The sequence below is a fragment of the Watersipora subatra genome, chromosome 5 (genome assembly GCF_963576615.1).
Source record: "Watersipora subatra chromosome 5, tzWatSuba1.1, whole genome shotgun sequence".
Lineage (NCBI taxonomy): Eukaryota > Metazoa > Bryozoa > Gymnolaemata > Cheilostomatida > Watersiporidae > Watersipora > Watersipora subatra.
The window spans coordinates 34,856,097-34,876,948 of record NC_088712.1 but is presented as its reverse complement, the minus strand read 5'-3'; the positions used below and the strand labels follow the sequence as shown (position 1 = coordinate 34,876,948).

The 20,852-nt window shown below is 37.6% G+C and overlaps 1 protein-coding gene across 1 annotated transcript in view; it reads right to left on the bottom strand.

Moving 5' to 3' along the window:
* Window positions 1-20,852, bottom strand: part of LOC137396932 (uncharacterized) — a 133,941-nt gene that overhangs the window by 101,108 nt on the left and 11,981 nt on the right. Inside the window, exons 9-11 of the mRNA XM_068083222.1 lie at window positions 20,244-20,382; window positions 18,281-18,463; window positions 13,224-13,267 (exon numbers count right to left, since the gene is read on the bottom strand). Coding sequence (XP_067939323.1) covers window positions 13,224-13,267; window positions 18,281-18,463; window positions 20,244-20,382 — 366 coding nt within the window. The remainder of the gene's footprint in view (window positions 1-13,223; window positions 13,268-18,280; window positions 18,464-20,243; window positions 20,383-20,852) is intronic.

The following is a 20,852-nucleotide window of genomic DNA, read 5'->3' as shown; positions in this document are numbered from 1 at the left end:
CTACTTCTGGTGTATCTACACTGGACCCAACGCTTCCAGCGATTCAACCTGCTGAAACCAACTCACTTGTGCTTTGCTGGTGTTGTATGGAAATACTCCGAAAACAAAATAACAACAAGGAATGTAGCCAGACCGCCGTACAAGCTTATAATTCGAACAAGCATCGAGACGCCTAAGAGACATCAAAAGATTCCCTAATTGGAAATGTCAAAATTATAATACATCAATCTGGAAACTGATGAGTCAACACCGCCTATGGAAACCGCCAAGGAATTTGGGAGTAATTACATCTATCCACCCATCCCCAAGCACTACCAAAAATATCTGAACTTACCCTCACCCTAAGCCGGTATTTTTCCATGACATATTACGGTGCTGACGGAAACAATATTATGCAATACTAGCATCCAGCCACAATCTCGGCGCTCTCCATGTGACGTATCCAAAGACAGTGTTCCTTCCAATGGACTTACTCCTACAACATAGTATAAGATACAAACATTATATACCCGTCCTCAGGCTAACCTAAATGCCTATAAAAGCTAGTGTTTTTAATAGCTCAGCCTCTTTGGCAATGACACTTACAGACGTGTAAGACTGAGCTTCAAGGGCAGACACAAGCTTGATGTTGGCGTAAGAGATTTATATTACTTAGTTTTCTCACTATTTGTTATCTTTCTCATATTCTAGAACTTTGTTACTGTATATTAGGTTTTGGTTCATGAAATAAAGAGTGTTGCTATTTGCTAACAATCAACATCGGAGCTTAGCTAGTTGAGGCTTGCACTAAAGATCTGGGTCAAGTCCCATAAATTGAACTCACACTTTAATCAATCATTGAACAAACCAGGCGGCTTGCCTACACTTAATCAACCATAGTAAAATTAGTCTAGATTGGAGAAGAACTAACAGTGATTAATCATTGATGTTATTGTGCTGTCAAGTAAGTCAAATACTTCGATAACGCATATAACACTGGAACCAACAGATTGCGCTGAACCCAACGCTTCCAGCGATACAACTTGCTGAACCCAACAAGATGGAGCTGAAACCAACTCACTTTCGTTCTCCTGAACCCAAAAGAGTGTGCTGAACCCAACACTTTTTGCGATACACTCTTTTGAAACCAATAAGAGGGAGCTGAAACCAACTCACTTGTGGTCTACTAAAACCAACAGAGTGCTTCAAATCGATCACAGCCTAAAGTGCAACTTGCTGAAACCACCAGAAGGGTACAGAACTCTCTTGGAACCACAGGTGTCCTTTAGCGGAGATATTGCCGAAGCCGAGACCGGGCCGTAGTCTACACACACAAAATAACAGCAAAGGTCCACGTAGTTATGAGCAAAAACAAAAGTATCCACCCAAATATCTCACCAATCCGATGAGCAGCACACACAAAAACTAAACCAATCGACTGAGCCACCCATCATGTCAAAATATTCCAAGTTTCAAGTCATGTCTTACACAACTCACCTTATGGTTTATCAAAAGTTGTCCCAAAGTCCCTATTAATTCGAGACTGTCTAATTGCTGTTTTAGAAATGGTCGCCGCTGGCCTAACCTAACGTCCTAATTCAACATCTCAGTAACTATCGGGACATTGCTGAGTGCTCCCGAACTTTTTGATTCCCTTTTTTAGCAATGCCCTGATAGTTACTAAAATGTTGAATCAGGACGTTAGGCTAAGCTAGCGGCGACCATTTCTAAAAAACAGATATTGGACAGTCTCAAATTAATAGGGACTTTGGGACAAGTTTTGACAAACCATAAGGTGAGTTGTGCAAGACATGACTTGCAACTTGGAATATTTTGACATGATGGGTGGCTCAGTCGATTGGTTTAGTTTTTGTGTGTGCTGCTCATCGGATTGGTGAGATATTTGAGTGGATACTCTTGTTTTTGCTCATAACTACGTGGACCTTTGTTGTTATTTTGTGTGTGTAGACTACGGCCCGATCTCGGCTTCGGCAATATCCCCGCTAAAGGACACCTGTGCTTGGAACACTAACTTTTTAGTTTTAACCATTGTGACCACTTTCTCCAAGCATGCTGTCAGTTATCCATCTGACAATCAGGAAACGATAACGTTTCTCCAACAAACAACTTTATTGAAGTAACATATCCATGTGTCTCTCTCAAGAGCAAAACACAAGCTGAATTGCTAGAAAATCGCAGCAGTGTTTATTTTACATGAGCGGATAGCCTAGAGATTAACATATATTGTTTAGATTGACCAATCACCTTGCCAACTGCTGACTTTGTAAAATTTTCACATTCGTAACAATTAAACGTTGAGTGACAACTAGCCATTGCAGTGTAATAAAATAGACACTAACAAAAAGCCTATAAAATTTCACAAATACTGGGTAAAGAACAGTAATCTTGAGAAACAGTAAGACACATCTTGATAACGAAAAATACAATACAAAATGTTATGTCGAGAAAAAGTAAGAACAAAAATGGACAAATATCACTTGAGTGACTTTAACAGCTAGTACTCAATTGGAACATATACTTAGACTATTCTGAAAAGCAATCATGAACATAAATAAATTTTTCTAACATGTGAGCAGCGAAAATAAATTTGTTAAAGATTGTTCTTTGTTATTTTCTATAAATCTCGATAAAGGGCATCGGTCATTTTTTCTAGGTGAACCTCTGTCCCAGAAGTCCTTTATATACGTATATATATATCGGCTTGGTCGCCTCTTCTTTTCATCATGTCATTGGAAATGACTGTCCATGGAGTTGTTCCCCCACGGCCCTTTTTAGGACCATCACTTATTTCATAGAGTTCGCTCGCTAATTTAGAATTTGTGATTTTTTTAGGTTTACTACAAAACTTCCGACTTTCAAATTAACCCAATGAGCTCCAATTAATTTTCGGCTGAATGTCTACCAGGCTTGATTAATTTTAATCAATTACTGGCTCATCAGTAATTTTTTATTGTCAAGAGATAAGTTTAATTTTATAAAACTCCCCATAGCATGAACATTAAATGAAAGAAGCTGGTGCTTTTCAAGGCGCCATCAGCTTTCTCTTTGAACACAACTTGACTAAACTTAATCCTAACAAGAAAATAGTAATAATTTCACTTCACTGGTTTTCCAGCTTCCTCTGTGAACATGTACTCTGACTCCCATTTTGCTTGAAGCCCCAGTTCTCAGTGTTCATCTTCTATATTACCTTTTTTAATGGTATTTGAAAATCAACGTTTCTTGTGACAACTGCTGTTCTAATTATTTTTATAATAATTTTCTGTCCCAACTTATTAGAAGTTGAATAAAGGCTGCATCATATGGATCGTAAAACACAGTTGGCTGACACTCCAACACCTTCACCAATCACCCACTTGCCAAGATGCAAGAGAATACCTGTACTAATAATAATTTTCTGTACTTTATCAGAGCACAGTTGATGGTTTTTGACAGCACACTAGATACTTTGGTTTGTCCAGCTATAGCTATTAAAGTCTTGGAATTAAAAGCTCGCATGCTGCTGGATTTGAACTCATGAAGATTGCGAAGTTTTGCAAGTTTCTAACTGTGCATTTAGCCACCAAGCTACGCTGTTCTTATGATACTATAGCTCTTATCATTCACTGTATACCCTTTTCTCGATTGCACACACTAAATGACTTATTGATTGATACATTGCGTTCATGGGTTACGGATGCACCTGTTATGAAGTAGTTGTATTCTTTCATGATATGAAATTTTATGTTTGGGTAATTTGGTTTGTTTATCTATAATAGCTATTAAAATATTGGAATGAAATAGTCCGTATATCTCTCCGTACCGAAGAGTTGATCTCAGAACCCCTTGTTCACTTGGAAAATATCTTCCCAATAAAGCTATGCGAGATTTACAGATTCATTGGGTGATATATGTCGCTATGTGGGTGACAATTGGCGTAACGTTGTTTTATGCTTGCTCTTACGGTTCCTATTAGTCATTTTAGGTTACTCAAATTAGCCATTGGCAGCGTACCAGCCTAATGGCAATGTTTTATAAGCAGTTTTTAATACCCTGGCATTCCGCTAGCTAATAAGGAAATGGAGCCAACCAGCCAAGCCTGCTCAGTATGTTAGACATTTGGGGAAATTTACTATTTCTGCAAGTGTGGTCGGCTGACTTAGATCTGAGACTGATTTGATACCGTGTTTAGTAAAATGTGTGGTGCGTGAAAAATTGCGTGAATGGCAAAAAATGTTTTTTTTTCAAGCATTTGTGAATGTGACGCCTTACAATTTTAGCTAGTTTTAATACGGTACATTTACGGTACTAGAAAAATGTGTGAGGGGCAACATTGGCCCAAATTGTATTAAAACTAGCTAAAAGCACTTTAAAATCTATTAGAAATTGTCAGGAGTCACATTCACACACTACTGTACTTCAACATCATTCCAGGGGCCATAGAAAACCTTCATGCTGGCCTTGACATATATTTGACATAGATCTAGCTCTAAAGAGCTAATTGGCCCACACCAGTTTTGGGTGCGTGCCAACATACTAGCAAAGCATTGTGGTATTTGCAGTAATAATGTTGCAGCTCATACTGCTGGCCAACTAGAAAGGTACAACACACAAGGCGATATTCAGAGCAATATCGCGCTGCACGGCGCCAATCTGCGATAGAACTCGCTCAGCGAGCTCATGCAGAGCGATAACACTAGACATTTTCTAGCACAACTTTATCGCTCGTGAGATGCATTTCGATTGGTTGATTTTCCCCAGAATGCAATTTTTATGGCGGTTAGTTATTTCTTATCGATGTTCACCAACGTATAAAATAATATGAATATAATATTGAATATTGAATATAATATAATATAGAATATAATGAATGAAATACGTACCATCATAACGAACACTGAATTGTTCATAAATTTAATAGAAGCACTCTCAGTTTCGCACGACAAAAATTACCCAAAAAATTGAAAACTAACATTTGGAGTCGATTGTTGAGCATATTGACCATCTTGAGAATGGTAAATATTTGATATACATGTACTAGACATTCCCCTGTCATACAACCCACGACCAAAGTGATAATTGAAAAAAGAAAGGGTACTAATGGTTTAGAAATGCAATATTATCAGTCAAATAGCAATGCAGGGCAATAGGATAACTGCAATGGTAGCTGTGATGTACTGGGTGTTATTATGTACAACAAGCAGCAATAATGAAAGAAAAGATTATATGTTCGTATCTCTCCCTGCAATAGGAGAAATGCAATATTAGAAGTAACATGGCAAGCTTCTGTGTAATATACACAGTTTGAAAGTTGGTTGTGTTGAATGTAGAATGGTTTTGACAGCGATCTGGTTGTGGTTGCGTCAAAAAGGTCGATTTAATGAAATTAAAACCAATAAAAGGCTAAAACAGCTACAATTTGATGTCATTTTGTCTTTATAGACCAATCCTGTCCAGAGATATATGCGTTTGAATGAAACCATCTTTAAAAAGCTCACATTCCAGCGGGTGCTTCATTCATGACGTAACTAGTGATACATCTGAAAAGAGTTTACGAGCGATAAATATAAGGTCGCTTCATTAGCCAATCATAAGCACGAAGTTTTTATATAGGTTGAAATAAATGTTATCACTTGTAAAACGCAATGTCTGTGATCTCAAATTTAGGGATTTTATCACTCGATTGAAACTAGGTTGTATCATAAAAACACAATGGTGTCTATGCATTCATTGAGCCTATACATTGATGTCAATCATTCCTACTGCTCTCTTAAGCAGTAACCTTTGATACTGCTTTAATTTCAAAATAGTGTGTGTGTGTGTGCGCGCGTGTGTGTGTAATCATGTTAGGAATGCCATGTTATCATTAAAGGGACAGTATAGCTATCTGGAGATTCTGACCCCCCTCTATTTGGAATAGATGTGATTATAGACAAATATAGTTGTTTTCATCTGAAAGATAAGTTCTGTGGCTTTCCAATGATATGTTTGTTCATCATTGTCAGTCAATAATTGTGCCCAGTAGCCCCATAAAAAAACTACATGTTCTGGGGTCAAAATGAAACCGCTGTGGGAGTTGCCTTTTCTCTTACCAGACCAGAGTCTCTACGCATTCACTAAAATATTGCAGGTGGCCGCGTGACGAGTGGTTAGGATCTCGGGTACTGTTTAGACGTGTGAGAACTCTCGCTGCACCGATGCCGGATATTAGACCAAAGATAGTTAAACAATGACAATATGTAATCTTACGCCGTAACTGGGTGTTTGGGCAGCGAGAGTTCTCACATTTCAAAAACGATATCCGAGATCCTAAGCACTCGCCGCGCGGCAACCCGCAATATTTTGGTAAGGGCGTAGAAACTCTGGTAAGGGAGAAAGCAACTCCCACAGCGATTTCATTTTGACCCCTGAACATTGAGTTTGGTTATGGGGGTACTGAGCACAATTATTGACTGACAATGATGAACAAACATCATCGGAAAACTAAAGAGCTTATCTTTCAGATGAAAACAATTATATTTATCTATTATCACATCTATTCCAAATACAAGGGAGGTCAGAATCCCAAGATAGCTATACTGTTCCTTTAATATTGACCATCGTGCTTGTTTCTGTGAGAAGATAAAATTTTACCTACAGCTTACATATAACTTTTGTCACACAGGAAACAAATAGATCAAGTGAGGCAAGTTTATTGAAAAGCGAGGATGATAAAGAGTGGCTATTTACGAAGCAGGAAGTTGATGAGTTTATTGCGGTAAACAGATAAACGAGCCGATAGACAGCGTTGGAGAGTTTGTTGTTGCTGCTCTTCTGATGATTTGGAACATAGTGCAGACACAGAAAATACCAAGAACAGCATTCTTGTCAAGGTAACAGCATGCATGAATATGCAGGAAGGCAAAAATGACAATGTTTAGCTGCTTGCTGTTGAATTGGGAAAAGCCCTTTGAAATTAACTAACGACATACCATGGACCTTATCCAAAGTGAAAACATAACTAAGATAATAATGAGGGCAAAGGGTTGGTGCCAAATATAGTGTTTATGTTTTTATTTGATTGTAGCAATGACTTGCTTGTAGGGTGTATCGGTTTGCCAGCTCTAATGTCATCCGAGAAGGGAAAAGATTACTTGCACCTGGCAGTTCAGATAGACAAGCTGTCGCAGTGTTCAAACAATGCTTGAAAAAAGTATCTGAAGATAAGAATAATAAAGACAACAGAGCACAGACATTTAATAGTGATGTGTCATCTCTCAGTGATTCAGCCAGAGCTAGAATAAGGTTTGTCAAACGATTGAATGCAAAGTTTGACTCTATAGCCCTGTGCACAGACTAGTCATTGTAGGCAGTGTTCTATGTTAAGTTCAGTGGAATGGAGTAAGAACTTACATTACTTGCACAGTTGCACTACCCATCGCCCACTACCCATCACCCAATTTTCGGCCTAATGGTTTTGGGCTAAGTTGCACTATTTACACTACCAGCACAAACTTAAGCTAGTGTAAGCTCGTCAGTGGAGTTTAAAAACCTCATCTCTGCTTTACCAGGAATCAATTACCGGACTGTTTCAATATCACAATTAACATAATATGACATGGATATATGACAACTACAGGGCCTGGATGTATGACAACTGCAGGGCCTGGATATATGACAACTAAAGGACCAGCCATTTACAAATTGAGACTTGAGCTATGAGCCGCACTTTGGTGAATTTTCGCAAAATAATCCAGGATACATCATGCTAGCATTTCTATTTTTAGATATATAGCTGAGTCAGCGATAAGACTTGTTTCAAAAGCTCTAGAAGCACGCCAAATGAGACTTTCCTACAGTAATATTGAACAGGCCAAGCAGTGTAAAGAGATGTTACTAGCACTGAGAACATTAAAGGTTAACAAACATCGGTTGCTGGTAGATGTTAATGACCAAGCCTCACTTCAAGACTGTCTGACCAGAGAGTATGAGGGCTCTTCCCTGGCATACATCAGCGATGATGCATTCCAGTTTTTCCTCAGTCTTTGGTGTTTTCTGACCCCATGGTTCTCTGAAGAGAGAAGATTAACCAGGAGAACACCATCTAAGGCTAACAGTGCTGCAGAGAACAGCGAGGCGCTTATTAATCAATGGCAGTGTTTGTTTGAAGAAGTTTCTATTGGTGCACAGGCAACAAAAGGTGGGTGTATGGTTGGAACGGTCAGCCAATATAATTTCAAAAAAATCTGATTGTGTAGCCTGACATGGTTACCCTAAAAGGAGGGAATTATTCCCACTGTGCAGCTCAACAAAGCTATGTTTTGTGTTGGAGTTCATTTTTTTTATTGTATACAGACCATCCAGGCATCATAGTTATCATTGTTGTAGAGTTGTATGCCATGGTATTGCTAAAGATGATAAGAACAAGGACTTGGGAGGCTAGGAGGATGGTGAATAGAAATCTGAGGAAGGAATTCGCCCACCGAATGCAGGTCGAGTGCAGAACTGCTATTCCCATTGAATTAACTGACCAGCTTCCTGCTGTCGAGCCAGTGGAGAATGATACATGCATACTTTGTGCAGGAACAGTTGTTGATAGCGATAGTGATGATGTTGATTGGCACAGGCACAGGCTTACTGGTGTCTAATTTCTATTTTTAGTGGGAGGACGTTTGAATTCATTCCCTCCATTGATTATTATATCGATGATCCTCTCAATTCTTGATGGGTAATATAGCCAAGACACTTGGCTTTTGGGGGCCAAGCGTCTTGGCTATGGATAATGTATATGTATATGTACTATGTTATACAGTAGCTTCAAATCAAAAAACTTTGTAACACAAAATATCATTTTTTCAATGCTAACAATAATATTATGGTTTAATTACTTAGATCAGTGCCTGAACCATCTTACTATTATTTTATAGAGTTATGAGATAGATGACCTTTGGGCTCTGTTGGTTGACTCACTATCGTGGACAGACAACTCCACCGAAAGACGGCTCATGTCTTATCTATTAATTACTTACAATGAAGTCATAGACATGTAGATGGTAGATAACATCTTGGATAAGATGGTTCAGTTCCTCCGCTGTATAGGCCTTTACAGGATAATGGCAAACTGGGAACTTGAAGCCACCGTACCCGTTGAAGTAGAACTGAAGGACGTGTTTGGCCAGCACACTATCCTTCTCATCTCTCAGATTGGTTTTTACTGGATCCAGCTCCTCAAAGCCAATGAACTCATGTAAGCCACTACCACTGCCGTCATAAGCCACTTTTAACTTCTTCTACCAAACAAACCACTAATATGATAAGCCCAGAGAATCGGTATTATAAAATTTTGCCCATCTTATGAAGAAGTTATTAAACTAAGAAAACTGTCCCAAAAGTCTCATTGCATCTCAGTGTCCATCCATGAAACAGAATTTACCTGTATTGACATCTCGTCAACAGCTAGTCCGCCTTCTACTCCTGCCAACCCTCTTTTGTTGGCCTCTCCACGCAGCCAAGCTAATAGATCAATATTTATGCCTGGACTTTGCTTTATCTGGTTCTTACGTTTGATTAGTGTACTCTCAGCAGGCACAACACCAATTATGAGGTTCATAAGCATCTGGACTCTTTATAAATAGTCTTAGCATAGTGCTCATGGTCCTAAATCAATAGAATTATGCGGTCATAATATGTTAATAATGTTCATTTTTGTTTACACCTAAAGTGGCTGTTAGCTACATGTTAGGTCGAGAGAAGGCAACTTCACAGACTCAGCAAGATATTGGATTTGGTTGTGATATTGATTTTGAATGTCAAGAAATAAGTATGGGTAATCACTCACTCGTCATCATATGATGCATTGGGTGGCAGACCTCCTCGCTTCAACTGCTGCCTGACATACTCCTTAAACTCAAGAGATATAGCATCAAGCTGATCTAACAGCTGGCTCTGAGCATCGGTGTAGTGTTCCTTCTTCACCTGAAATCTTCGTTGTGCCTCATAACGACTCCATTTGGAGCATGTTGGGTCAAGAGATACGAGTTCACATACAGAAGAGCATTGCCTGTTGCATTCTTTAAGGTTACACACTGCATTAATTATCAGCTGAAGGTGTTCTGGATCTGTGAAACTATTGTCAAGGTTGAAAGGCAGAGTGTGGCATGTTTTTTCTTTTACCATCAGAAAAACAGTTCTATTTTCTGTGTTAATAATCAGAATTTTGAAACCAGTGTCACTTGAAGATAGCGAAAGCTTCCATGTTCCATTTTCATCAAGTTTGACGCTTTTAACTTCAGCAGTGATTGTTATTGTGCTGAAATAATCCTCATTGACTTCGACAGCGGGGGTTACTTCCAGTATTGAAACATTATGGTATTTGTATTCACCATTTGATCTTTTCTTTTGAATTCTGTCAGAGAATTTGAGAATCGTCTTTAATGTGGCATTTGCAAACTGCTTACTCAACTCATGTGTAAAGCCAGGTAGGCGATGTCCTATATCCTTACGGTATACCAAAGTCTGTCCAGAGTGGAGTCTGACATTGTAAAGCAACCTAAACAAATGGGACACAAACCAATAATAAAGAGTTGTGGGGGGGGGTAAATCTGAAATACCACATGTGTCCTAAAGTGAGTCCAAATTGGCAATATTATTTGATTTAGACCCACATAAGGACACCTATGTGAAATGCAATATAAGGGTAGGGAATCGTGCTACCTTGGCTTTACAGGCCAGATGTGCTGGTGATGTGCCTTGCCCTGATTTATTTTTGCATAAACCAAAAACAATCCATGGGTAGAACCAAAAGTGTACACTGTGTACTTGTATAAAAAGAACCAAAAGGAAAGTGAATAATAGAATATTCATCCATCCATGCTATAATTCCTATTATATATACAAAACAATGATCACGATCACCTCACTCAACTTTGTGCTTGATGTATAAATGAGGACAGCTTTAAGCAACTATTTCAATCAGATAACCATGACATACAGTACCCAATTTATAATATGAACTATTGATTAATATGAGATCATACCATTTCACTACTTCGGCATTAGGTGAACAATAAGATTTAGGTACTGCTTCAGCCATGCTAACAAGTCTGCATCAGTATATTTCGCGCGCGTGGGTAGATAAGCACATGGTTTTGTTTACGATAGTGTTAACCCGATTTTGATAGGGCATGCTTAAAAGGGACTCAAAAAGATCGGGAGCCCTCAGCAATGCCCCGATAGTTACTAAGATGTTGAATCAGGACGTTAGACTAGGCTAACGGCGACCATTTCTAAAACAGATATTGGACAGTCTCAAATTAATAGGGACTTTGGGACAAGTTTTGACAAACCATAAGGTGAGTTGTGCAAGACATGACTTGAAACTTGGAATATTTTGACATGATGGGTGGCTCTGTCGATTGGTTTAGTTTTTGTGTGTGCTGCTCATCAGATTGGTGAGATATTTGGGTGGATACTTTTGTTTTGGCTCAAAACTACGTGGACCTGTTGTTTTTTTGTGTGTGTAGACTACGGCCCGGTCTCGGCTTCGGCAATATTCCGCTAAAGGACACCTGTGGTATATCGAATCGGTAGCTGAATCGGCTGGTGAAATTAGAATCGGGGCATCTCTAGCGCTGAAGTCAAAACACATCAACTCATTACAGAGGTGAGCGCTGAAGTCAACTCACATCAACTCATTACAAAGGAAAGAACTCAAGTAAACACACATCAACTCAATACAGAGGTGAGTACTAAAGTAAACTTACACCAACTAAATACAGAGGTGAGCACTGAAGTAAACCCACATCAACTCAATACAGAGATGAGCACTTAAGTCAACTCACATCAACTCATTACAGAGGAGAGCACTCAAATAAACTCACATCAACTCAATACAGAGGAGAGCACTGAAACACACATACATAGTTTCAATACAGAGATGAGCACTGAAGTAAAGACACATCAACTCAATACCGAGGAGAGCACTGAAACACATACATCAACTCAATACAGATGTGAGCACTCAAATAAACTCACATCAACTCAATACAGAGATGAGCACTGAAGTGAACCCACATCAACTCAATACAGAGATGAGCACTGAAGTAAACCTACACCAACTCATTACAAAAGAAAGAACTCAAGTAAACCCACATCAACTCAATACAGAGGTGACCACTGAATTAAACTCACATCAACTCAATACAAAACGAGCACTAATTTACGCTAGAACTGATTCGATACATTTTAGGCATACGAACCAATTCACTTTATTTGTTTATGAAAGTGCTTCATCTCAGCACAGATGAAGCAGTTCAACAGTTATCCAAAAGTTTGTTTTGAACCATCAGGCTATCAATCTAGAATTCTTTTTTCACTACTATGAATAATTACATAAAAGGAATTGAATGGCTTTGTAAATATTTGCCAAAATAAATCAGTCCTACAATTAGTTCAGTTAAACATAGTACATATGACATAGACACATAAATGAGATAGAGAATAAGCTCAAGGCATAATTTAGGGCAACAACTATTATCTATACAAGTTTACTATAAATCATCTGAGAAACCAGAGACACACAATTGAAATACAAAATTTCATCACTAAAATGTTCAATAACATGTTTTAGGTTTCAAAGCGTAGACGAATCAATTATAGTGTTCTATCAAATCACGTAAAACCTGAAACTATTGACAATTTAGCGAGTAAACCCTCGTGACAATTACAAAAATACTAAATATTTCATATTTAAACCACCACCCAAGTAGACGCATGAAAAGACTGATGGTCATTATTATTCAGTAGCTGTTCTTACTAGTTACTTCGTACAGTATTCTGAATATGTAGCTGCTGATGTTCTCTCAGAACATTCACTGCAGAGTTGTATTTGCTCCAAATTTATCAGGAGTTGGTACAGTGCTGCAGAACCGTCCTTAGTTGAGAAGAACTTGTACGTCGGATAATCATTGTCTTCAAGATATTCGAACGCATTATCAACTAAGCACTTATAGCAGGTGTATTTGTTGGGACATGATGAACAAGGGACAAGCCTTTTTTTTACCAGTTCACACAACCAGCAAATGACGGAAGCTTTATCATAGCTATAGTTTCGTAATACAATAGTTTTTCCTGTGTCCTGATAAATTGGAGTTTGTTTCGGCTCAAAGACCCCTTCACCTAGCTCTTTGTATTGATCATCTTTAGGTTTTTTACTACAAACAATACCGTTCATTAATGAAAGTGTATAACCTTTAGAGAATTTCCACGTTTTTCCGCTGCGCAAGACTAATGTCTCAGGATATTCTAATGTCTTGGATGTACCTTCCTTTAGAACCAGTGTTGTCTCCTTTTTAACTGCTGCAGCAGCTTTGGTATGCATCTCATGCAGCGATGTTATGCCGTCAGCATTTCTTATTTCCTTAGCAAGATGGTGGAGGTACATTTCGGTGACTGAATACTCGCCAGAGCAAGCTGAGAACAGCAATGCTATATTATTTTCTTTGAGAACGACAGCGTTTCGATCCTCCCACTCATCAGTTTTTACTCTGCAGCAATCAATGATGAGTACCTACAAACCATCAATAAAAGTTAAAACAGAACTTCTTTGAAGGAATGCTTTTGTTGCTTTTTTGGTAAAGCTTTTTGATGTTGTTAAATTGAATGGCTCCTAGATTAAAAAACTTATCAGGGTTGTGACAAGGCTTTAACAATGCAGACTTTGATTGGAGTAATATTAATAACGGTAGAATAACTCCCCGCTCTATCTCTCTGCGATTGCTCATATTCTAAGATGACTGTATATTAAATTCAGCACACAAAGTGTTTTTGCTCAATAGCACCATCAATTCATCACCATATCATATGTAATTATATTACATATCATATATGTAATTTATAATAAAATACCTTACACTTAGTCGTTAAGGTTCATTATCTATACTAGTAGAAGTGAAGTTTATATCTAGCATTTTGTTAAGCAGCTTTCTCTAAAGTTTGCAAGATATATGTATATTCTATTACTAAATATTTATAAATGAAAGGTTCTCAAAACTTTGACGTTTCACGTTTGACGTACATTCCACGTTTAACATGTTATTAATAAAAACATTGATATTATGCATGAGAAACTCAATATTTTGTTAAAATACCTCCCCTGATGCGCATATAAATACCTTTGGTATGCTGGGATCGGTGGATTCTCTCAAAATTTCTATTATGCTATTTATTGTTATGTAGTTCGTATCAATGTTGTTGTTTTGACCTTCATCATTGTCCATGGGCTGCATTGCGACAGTTTCTCCACGAATCTTTTCATCTTTGCCATGACTCGCTATGCAAAGCAAAATTATGGATGCAGTACTCTTTTTGTCCTGCATTGTTTGTGCGATTGATTTTTTCAATTTATCAAAAGTCCATGATCTTTCCATAATTATGTCTTCATTTTTCCATTTTAGATCTATGAGAGCCTGTCGAAGTCCTTCACAATCCGTGTCTGGTAGTTGGTCCTCTTCTCGCATGTCAGGAAAGGTGTTGCCGCAAATCATCGCAACTGGTCGACTCATCACTGAGCTGGGCTTTGGTAGGCAAACTTTAGACTCGAAATATGTTGTTTTGTTCCACAGTTTCACTGTTTCCAAACACATTTCATTACTTCTACACCAAAAAAGATTTTGGTGTAGAGGCTTGTCAAGCGACTCTTTCATTTCTCTTTGGAAATCATTGTCTTCTAAAAGATTCTTCAGCTGGACACTTTGTTCTGGCTTGCAAATGTAACTCATTCCGCTTTTCAGTCGATTGTCTGCAGCTAGTAAGGCGGTAAAAGGGTTGATGATGTCATAAGGAAGAGCTTGAATTAGGGCCACTAACCAATCTCCTCTACCCTTATGCGCTGCCACTCGAATGCTATTGGGGTCCTCATTGAATACTTCTGTATCACCTTGTGCAATGCATTCGACTTGTTCATGTGGTCCCATCTTGCCAATCAGATTTCTCATTGTGTAGAAAGCTTCCTCTCTGTTGAAATGTATAGCTAAGCTGAGTAGGTTGTAGCCATAGTAACACTCTTCTTCTCTGTGATATTCTCTGCTTTCTGTTTTAATAGGACAACGGTTGGTTTCACTGCATGATTCTATGGGTATCGTTATAGCTTTAAAATGAATGGTCAGTTTGTTCAATAGCGCTTCAAACCATAATGGACATTTGTAACCACGCAAGGTCTCTTGAAGGACATTGAGACCACTTTGGTTTCTGTTCATTAGAACTTCCTCAAAATTTAGTGGCAAGCTCAACATCTGTCCGAATATATCCTCGATTCTACCTCGGACTTCTGAATGGTTGATAGCTCTTTCATGAAATACCTGGACCAGTTTTTGGAGAGCATTGTTGTTTTCTTGGTCCAGGTGCTCTATGACCCTGATGATTGCTCCTCGTGGATCAGATCGAAGCATTTCTTCTACTAAAGCAAAGTCTTCTTCATGAATTGCATAGCTCAAAACATTGATGGTTGCTCCCTTCTCTTCGAGACATTCTTCCAGAATTGCTTCTTTTTCACCAGCATTCAACGTTGTCCAAAGTTCCAAACCTTTCTTTTTTTCAATTCTATTGCAGAGGTTTTGAAGGTTTTCACTCACCTCCCCTGTTCTAAAAAATATTACTTTCATTTAGCATATTTGCTGCTTGAACTCTTTAGGGTACCTGTAGAGCTATCTTAATTGAACATGCAGTTGATTATGAAAAACATATATTTAGCTATGACCAGTAGTGACGGTCACCCATGCTATGGCCAGTAGTCAAGGTCACTCATGATATGACCAGTAGTCAAGGTCACTCATGATATGGCCAATAGTCAAGGTCACTTATGCCATGACCAGTAGTCAAGATCACTTATGCCATGACCAGTAGTCAAGGTCACTCATGATATGGCCAGTAGTCAAGGTCACTCATGCTATGACCAGTCGTCAAGGTCACTCATGATATGGCCAGTAGTCAAGGTCACTTATGCTATGACCAGTAGTCAAGGTCACTCATGATATGACCAGTAGTCAAGGTCACTCATGATATGACCAATAGTTCAGGTGCTCAATAGAAACACTGCCATTATCGTGTAGCCGGCTAATGACTCACTAGAAATACATGACTCTTATGGCGACACATTACTACGACAGTTTAATCTTTTATTTGAAGATTTTTGAAATCTTTTGTTTAAAATAGACTAGGATTCCTCACTAAACACTTTTTACAGTGAATATTCGAATGCATTGGTATTGTGCAAACTATTAATTTGATCTTATCAAGCTAAGAGAAATGTGCATGCAAACTATTTGATTTTCAGTACTACGATATAAAAATACATAAATAACTGATTATGTTTATATTTGCTAAATGAAGCACTACGCAGTCAGTAGTAGATACATGTATGTGTAGTTGGCAGCATTTGAAAGCACCATCATAGGAAGCAAAACAACTGCATTGAGTTCATTGAGGATAGAAGGTATTGAGTATTCAAGTTCTATGCCAACTTTTATTAGCTGTTGATGCATCAAATGCTGGACATATGAAAAGCTGCTGTCTTATCCAAAAACTTTTGACTACAAAAACATAAAATTACTAAAATGTACATTACAGCTCCCCAGTGATATCGTGCTCACATCTGTCCACATATGTTAGTAAAACAATATACTCTAAGTGCAAAGTATGCACTTCTCAGAAGGCTGAGCTGCCAAGCTAAGAATTAAGGACAGAAAACTGAATCTTGAATTTAATCTTTTCGTAACAATTGTTCTTATTCAAATTTATTACAAGATTAAATTTTCATTTTAAAAAAAATCTTTAACAACTTTTAAATATGGCGGCAGTCTATTATAAACAAAAAAATATTGAGGTGGGAAAGATGGAGAAAAAGGCGTAAAAAAGGAAATGTGATAGTGGAGGTAGGAGAAAAAGAAAGGAGATGGGAGAAAAAGAGAGAGAAAGAGGGGGAGATAAAAAATACGGTATGGAGAAATTTGGAAACAAGTAGGGAGAGCGAGGAGATGGGAAAGAGGAGATAGGAGTGAGGAAAAGATAGGAAGAGAAAGGGAGGCAAAGAAAAAGAGGGAGTGATAGGAAAGTTGGGAGAGAGAAAGAGAGTTTATGAGAGAGGAGATGGGAAAGAAAGAGGAAGAGAAGGAATGAGAGGGGAGAGGAGATAGGAGAGAAAAAGAGAGAGAGAAGATGGGAGAAAAAAAGGGAAAGAGTGAGAGGGAGAAGATGGAAAAAAGAAGGATAAAGAGACGACATGGGAGAGAACGGAAGGGTAACAAAAAGAAAAGGGTACTCTTAGCGCAAGTTTTTCAGCACTGTTTATATTATTTATATTAAGTAAAGAAAAGCTGCAACTACAAACCACTCGCATTTGTATTCTTGTCATTTTTAAAAATTTCATCTTTTGGCAAAGAATTTTCGAATATAACAGCAGCCTTTCATGAAATAGTAAAACAGTGAAAGAGCTGTCACTAATAGGTAGTAACTAACCTATCAAACTATCTAAAAATTTTAATAGCTAGTCTGCAGTATTAAACTATCCAAAACATGCAATAGCTAGTCCACAGTATATTATGCTACATGAACTCAAATACACTCAAAGACCTGAGCAGTTATAAAAAATAGTTACCCTGTCTCCTGAACAGATGGCATTGTACAGCAGCTGACATGGTCTACAAAAGAAAGAACTAGGAATGCTGCAAAAATGAGAGAACTAAGAGTGCCTTACAAAGGAAAGAATTGGGAGTGACTATTGATTAATTTCATTCACCCAACTTGTTTAACGCTTTATGAAACATTTACCTTGCTAGAAAACAAAGAATGTAGGCGGCACTCAATGAAAAGTATTCATATTCGAAAACCACCTCTATGTGACTGCCACTATACGGGAAAAGGGTTAAAAAAGAAAGCACCACCCTTCAATTGAACGCATTGTCCCCTATACTATAAGTATCAATGCTATACTTAGCATGCTCCATAGATATATATAGGTTTATATATCTATGGCATGCTCAAACGACAACAACCTCGAAGTAGAACTCCTGAAATTAACAAAGCGCTATCTAGCAGAAATAAATAGCACACAACTCCCATCTAGTTGGAGCCCATCTTGAATTTAATGAACGACAGAATGTCTATTGGACAGCATTTGCTATGATCCAAACTACTAAAATAATGGACACAAATCAAACAGGCTTTTAGTTCGGTATACAACAACAAATAAAATAGGTAAGTTTTCTGGCAGCAGAATACCGCTGCAAACAACTGTCAGAGAAAGAGGCATGGTTGTAATACTTAAAGCGGTCTTACCATCAGCGTCAACTTCATTTATCATATCTTGAAGCTCTGCCTCTGTTGGATTTTGTCCGGGAGATCTCATGACTATTCCCAATTCTTTGGTTGTGATGGTGCCATCTCCGTCTTTGTCAAAAAGGGAGAAAGCCTCTTTAAACTCAGCAATTTGTTCCTCGGCCAATTGATCTGCCTAAAAAGTCGAAAAGCCATCTTTTGCAACTCCATTAAATCAGGTCTTCAACAGGAAGTGACCATTATAGTACAACGTCAAATTTCAGGAATAGAATTTCAGGCCATTTGAAGCATTAGTCTGCTTGTAGCTTGCTCTAATGTAAACGCATAAAACCAGTCTATATAAAGCAGGTTTTAATCTTACATTTGCCTGAAATTTGAAATGCTCCAATCTACCACAATCTATTTCTGGAATAATTATTGCTTCAACTAACAAGTGTAAGATTTGACCTTGAAAGAAAAACTCCATCCATACGCTGCAAGAACATCTTACTTTTAAAAGTCTCCAAACTCATTGAAAGAGTGTTTACAGAAGATATTGAAGATATGTTTAGAGTTATTAAAGAAGATGAAACTGGAAAATCTTCTCATCTGGTTTTCCAATGAATCATTATTTGACAGCATTACCAAAAAGATTCCATGACTGACTAACCCTGAATCTTCTATACTAGAATGAAAGGTTGGCACACTGCCAATTCATTGATTAGCTGCCATGAAAATTAACGGTGAGGTGATGCATACAGAATCAAATGGCAGTAGACCTGAACCTACAAGCACAGTTCAGTGAGTTAGGAGAAGACCAAATGCTTAAAGCTGGTCCGAACTATGGTGATTATAAGTAAAAAAAAACACTGCTGTAAAACATGATGTTAACAGATTGTTCCATATGAACATGTTTCCATAAGACCTTTAACATGCATGCAAAGCAATGCTATATTACGAATTTAATCGAAGAAAATTAAACTTGCAATTTCTATAAAACTACATCTAACAAATTACTCTACTACAGAAGAATGCATTCTTAGTATGTAATCTATGTGTCGGTGGAAGGATGTTTGATAGAAAATATATCACTTTTCAGGGCATTGGTCAACTCCATGATAAACATTGAGCAGGATGATTTACAAGATGATGCTGAAATGAGGAAAACAGTGACAGCAATCAGATGATATATATATATATATATATAGAGGCTCAAGTTTTTGATAGCATTTCATCAAATATTTTGATGTTTGAAATTTGGGACATCCTTGTCACAACTACTATTATTTTGTTGAGGTGCGTGAAAATTTTGAATTTTGTCTCTTACTTGTAAAATTAAAAAATACAGTGGTGTACGAAATAAAGCGGACCCCTTTACTGACAAACTAAAATTCTCATTATAATATTGTCACTCAATGTGAATTTAGTCAACCATAAATTATATATTAAATTAATCCTCATTCAGTCCTAATATAGATGTATATGACTTGAAATAAACAAATAAAGTGTATGTGGTGTGGTCACATCTCTACAGATTGTTATATTCAGCCATTAATATGAGATGTTTAAAATTTAGCCTACATAATCATTCAGAATAATAATTTTACAACTGTTTGGTTTACATATTTAAAATTAGGACAAAACGAGGATTAGTTGAATATATAATTTATAGCCATTGATTAAATTCAAAATGAGTAACATTGTTGAAAATGAGAATTTAAATATGTCAACAAAGGTGTCCAGTTAATTTCCCGCATCATGTAGTTTAGAGTAACTTCAAATAGAATGAAAGGTTACAGGGCTGTACGCAAAGGCAGCCCTAAACGCATCAAGGTTAGGTGTCAAGCAGCCCACCTGTAACGTGTAGAGAGTGAACACATGCATTTAACAACATCAGTAGTACACAGCATCATATAACACAACATGAACTGGTTGTATAGCTGCTCAGACAGCCAATAGAGAATAACCTATCCAACCTTTGCATCCAGCCTCCGATATCTATCTTCAGACTGAACCAGATCATTCTGTACTCTCTGTAGTGAGAGCTTAATGGAAGACTCCTTTTCAAGAGCATTATCTCTTTCTTTTGTTTTAGCATTCAGTTCACATTCCAATCTGCATAGAAATGTTAACCAAACCATAAGTGTACATACATACAGGAAGTGTTTGTTAGAAAGAAACATGCTTGTCTGCAATTTCTGACAAGTTTACTGTTCTTATATATCCAGTTTACAATAAATACTTTTTGCTATTAGCCTGAACTTCTCCGTCTTTGATTTAAAAAGTTGTACAAAATAGTCATAAGCTGCTATTTTAGCAAAATCGATGAAATTTTAAAACTATAGCCTAAATCTACCAAATCCTAGCCTGAAATCTTCAGCTAAATTTTAGCTACACTAATTCTGGAAATGAATCACAAAATTTGAGCAAAATCCTCACTTTGTTTAATATTGCTCTCTGCTTCGAAATTTTTTTCTTAAACCATAAGTAATTTAATTAACATTTTCATGCTACACGGCAGCTTTACAAAAGCTTACCAAGTGATGTATTGATTGCTGGACAAAGCTCGCTGTCGTGTAAATCAG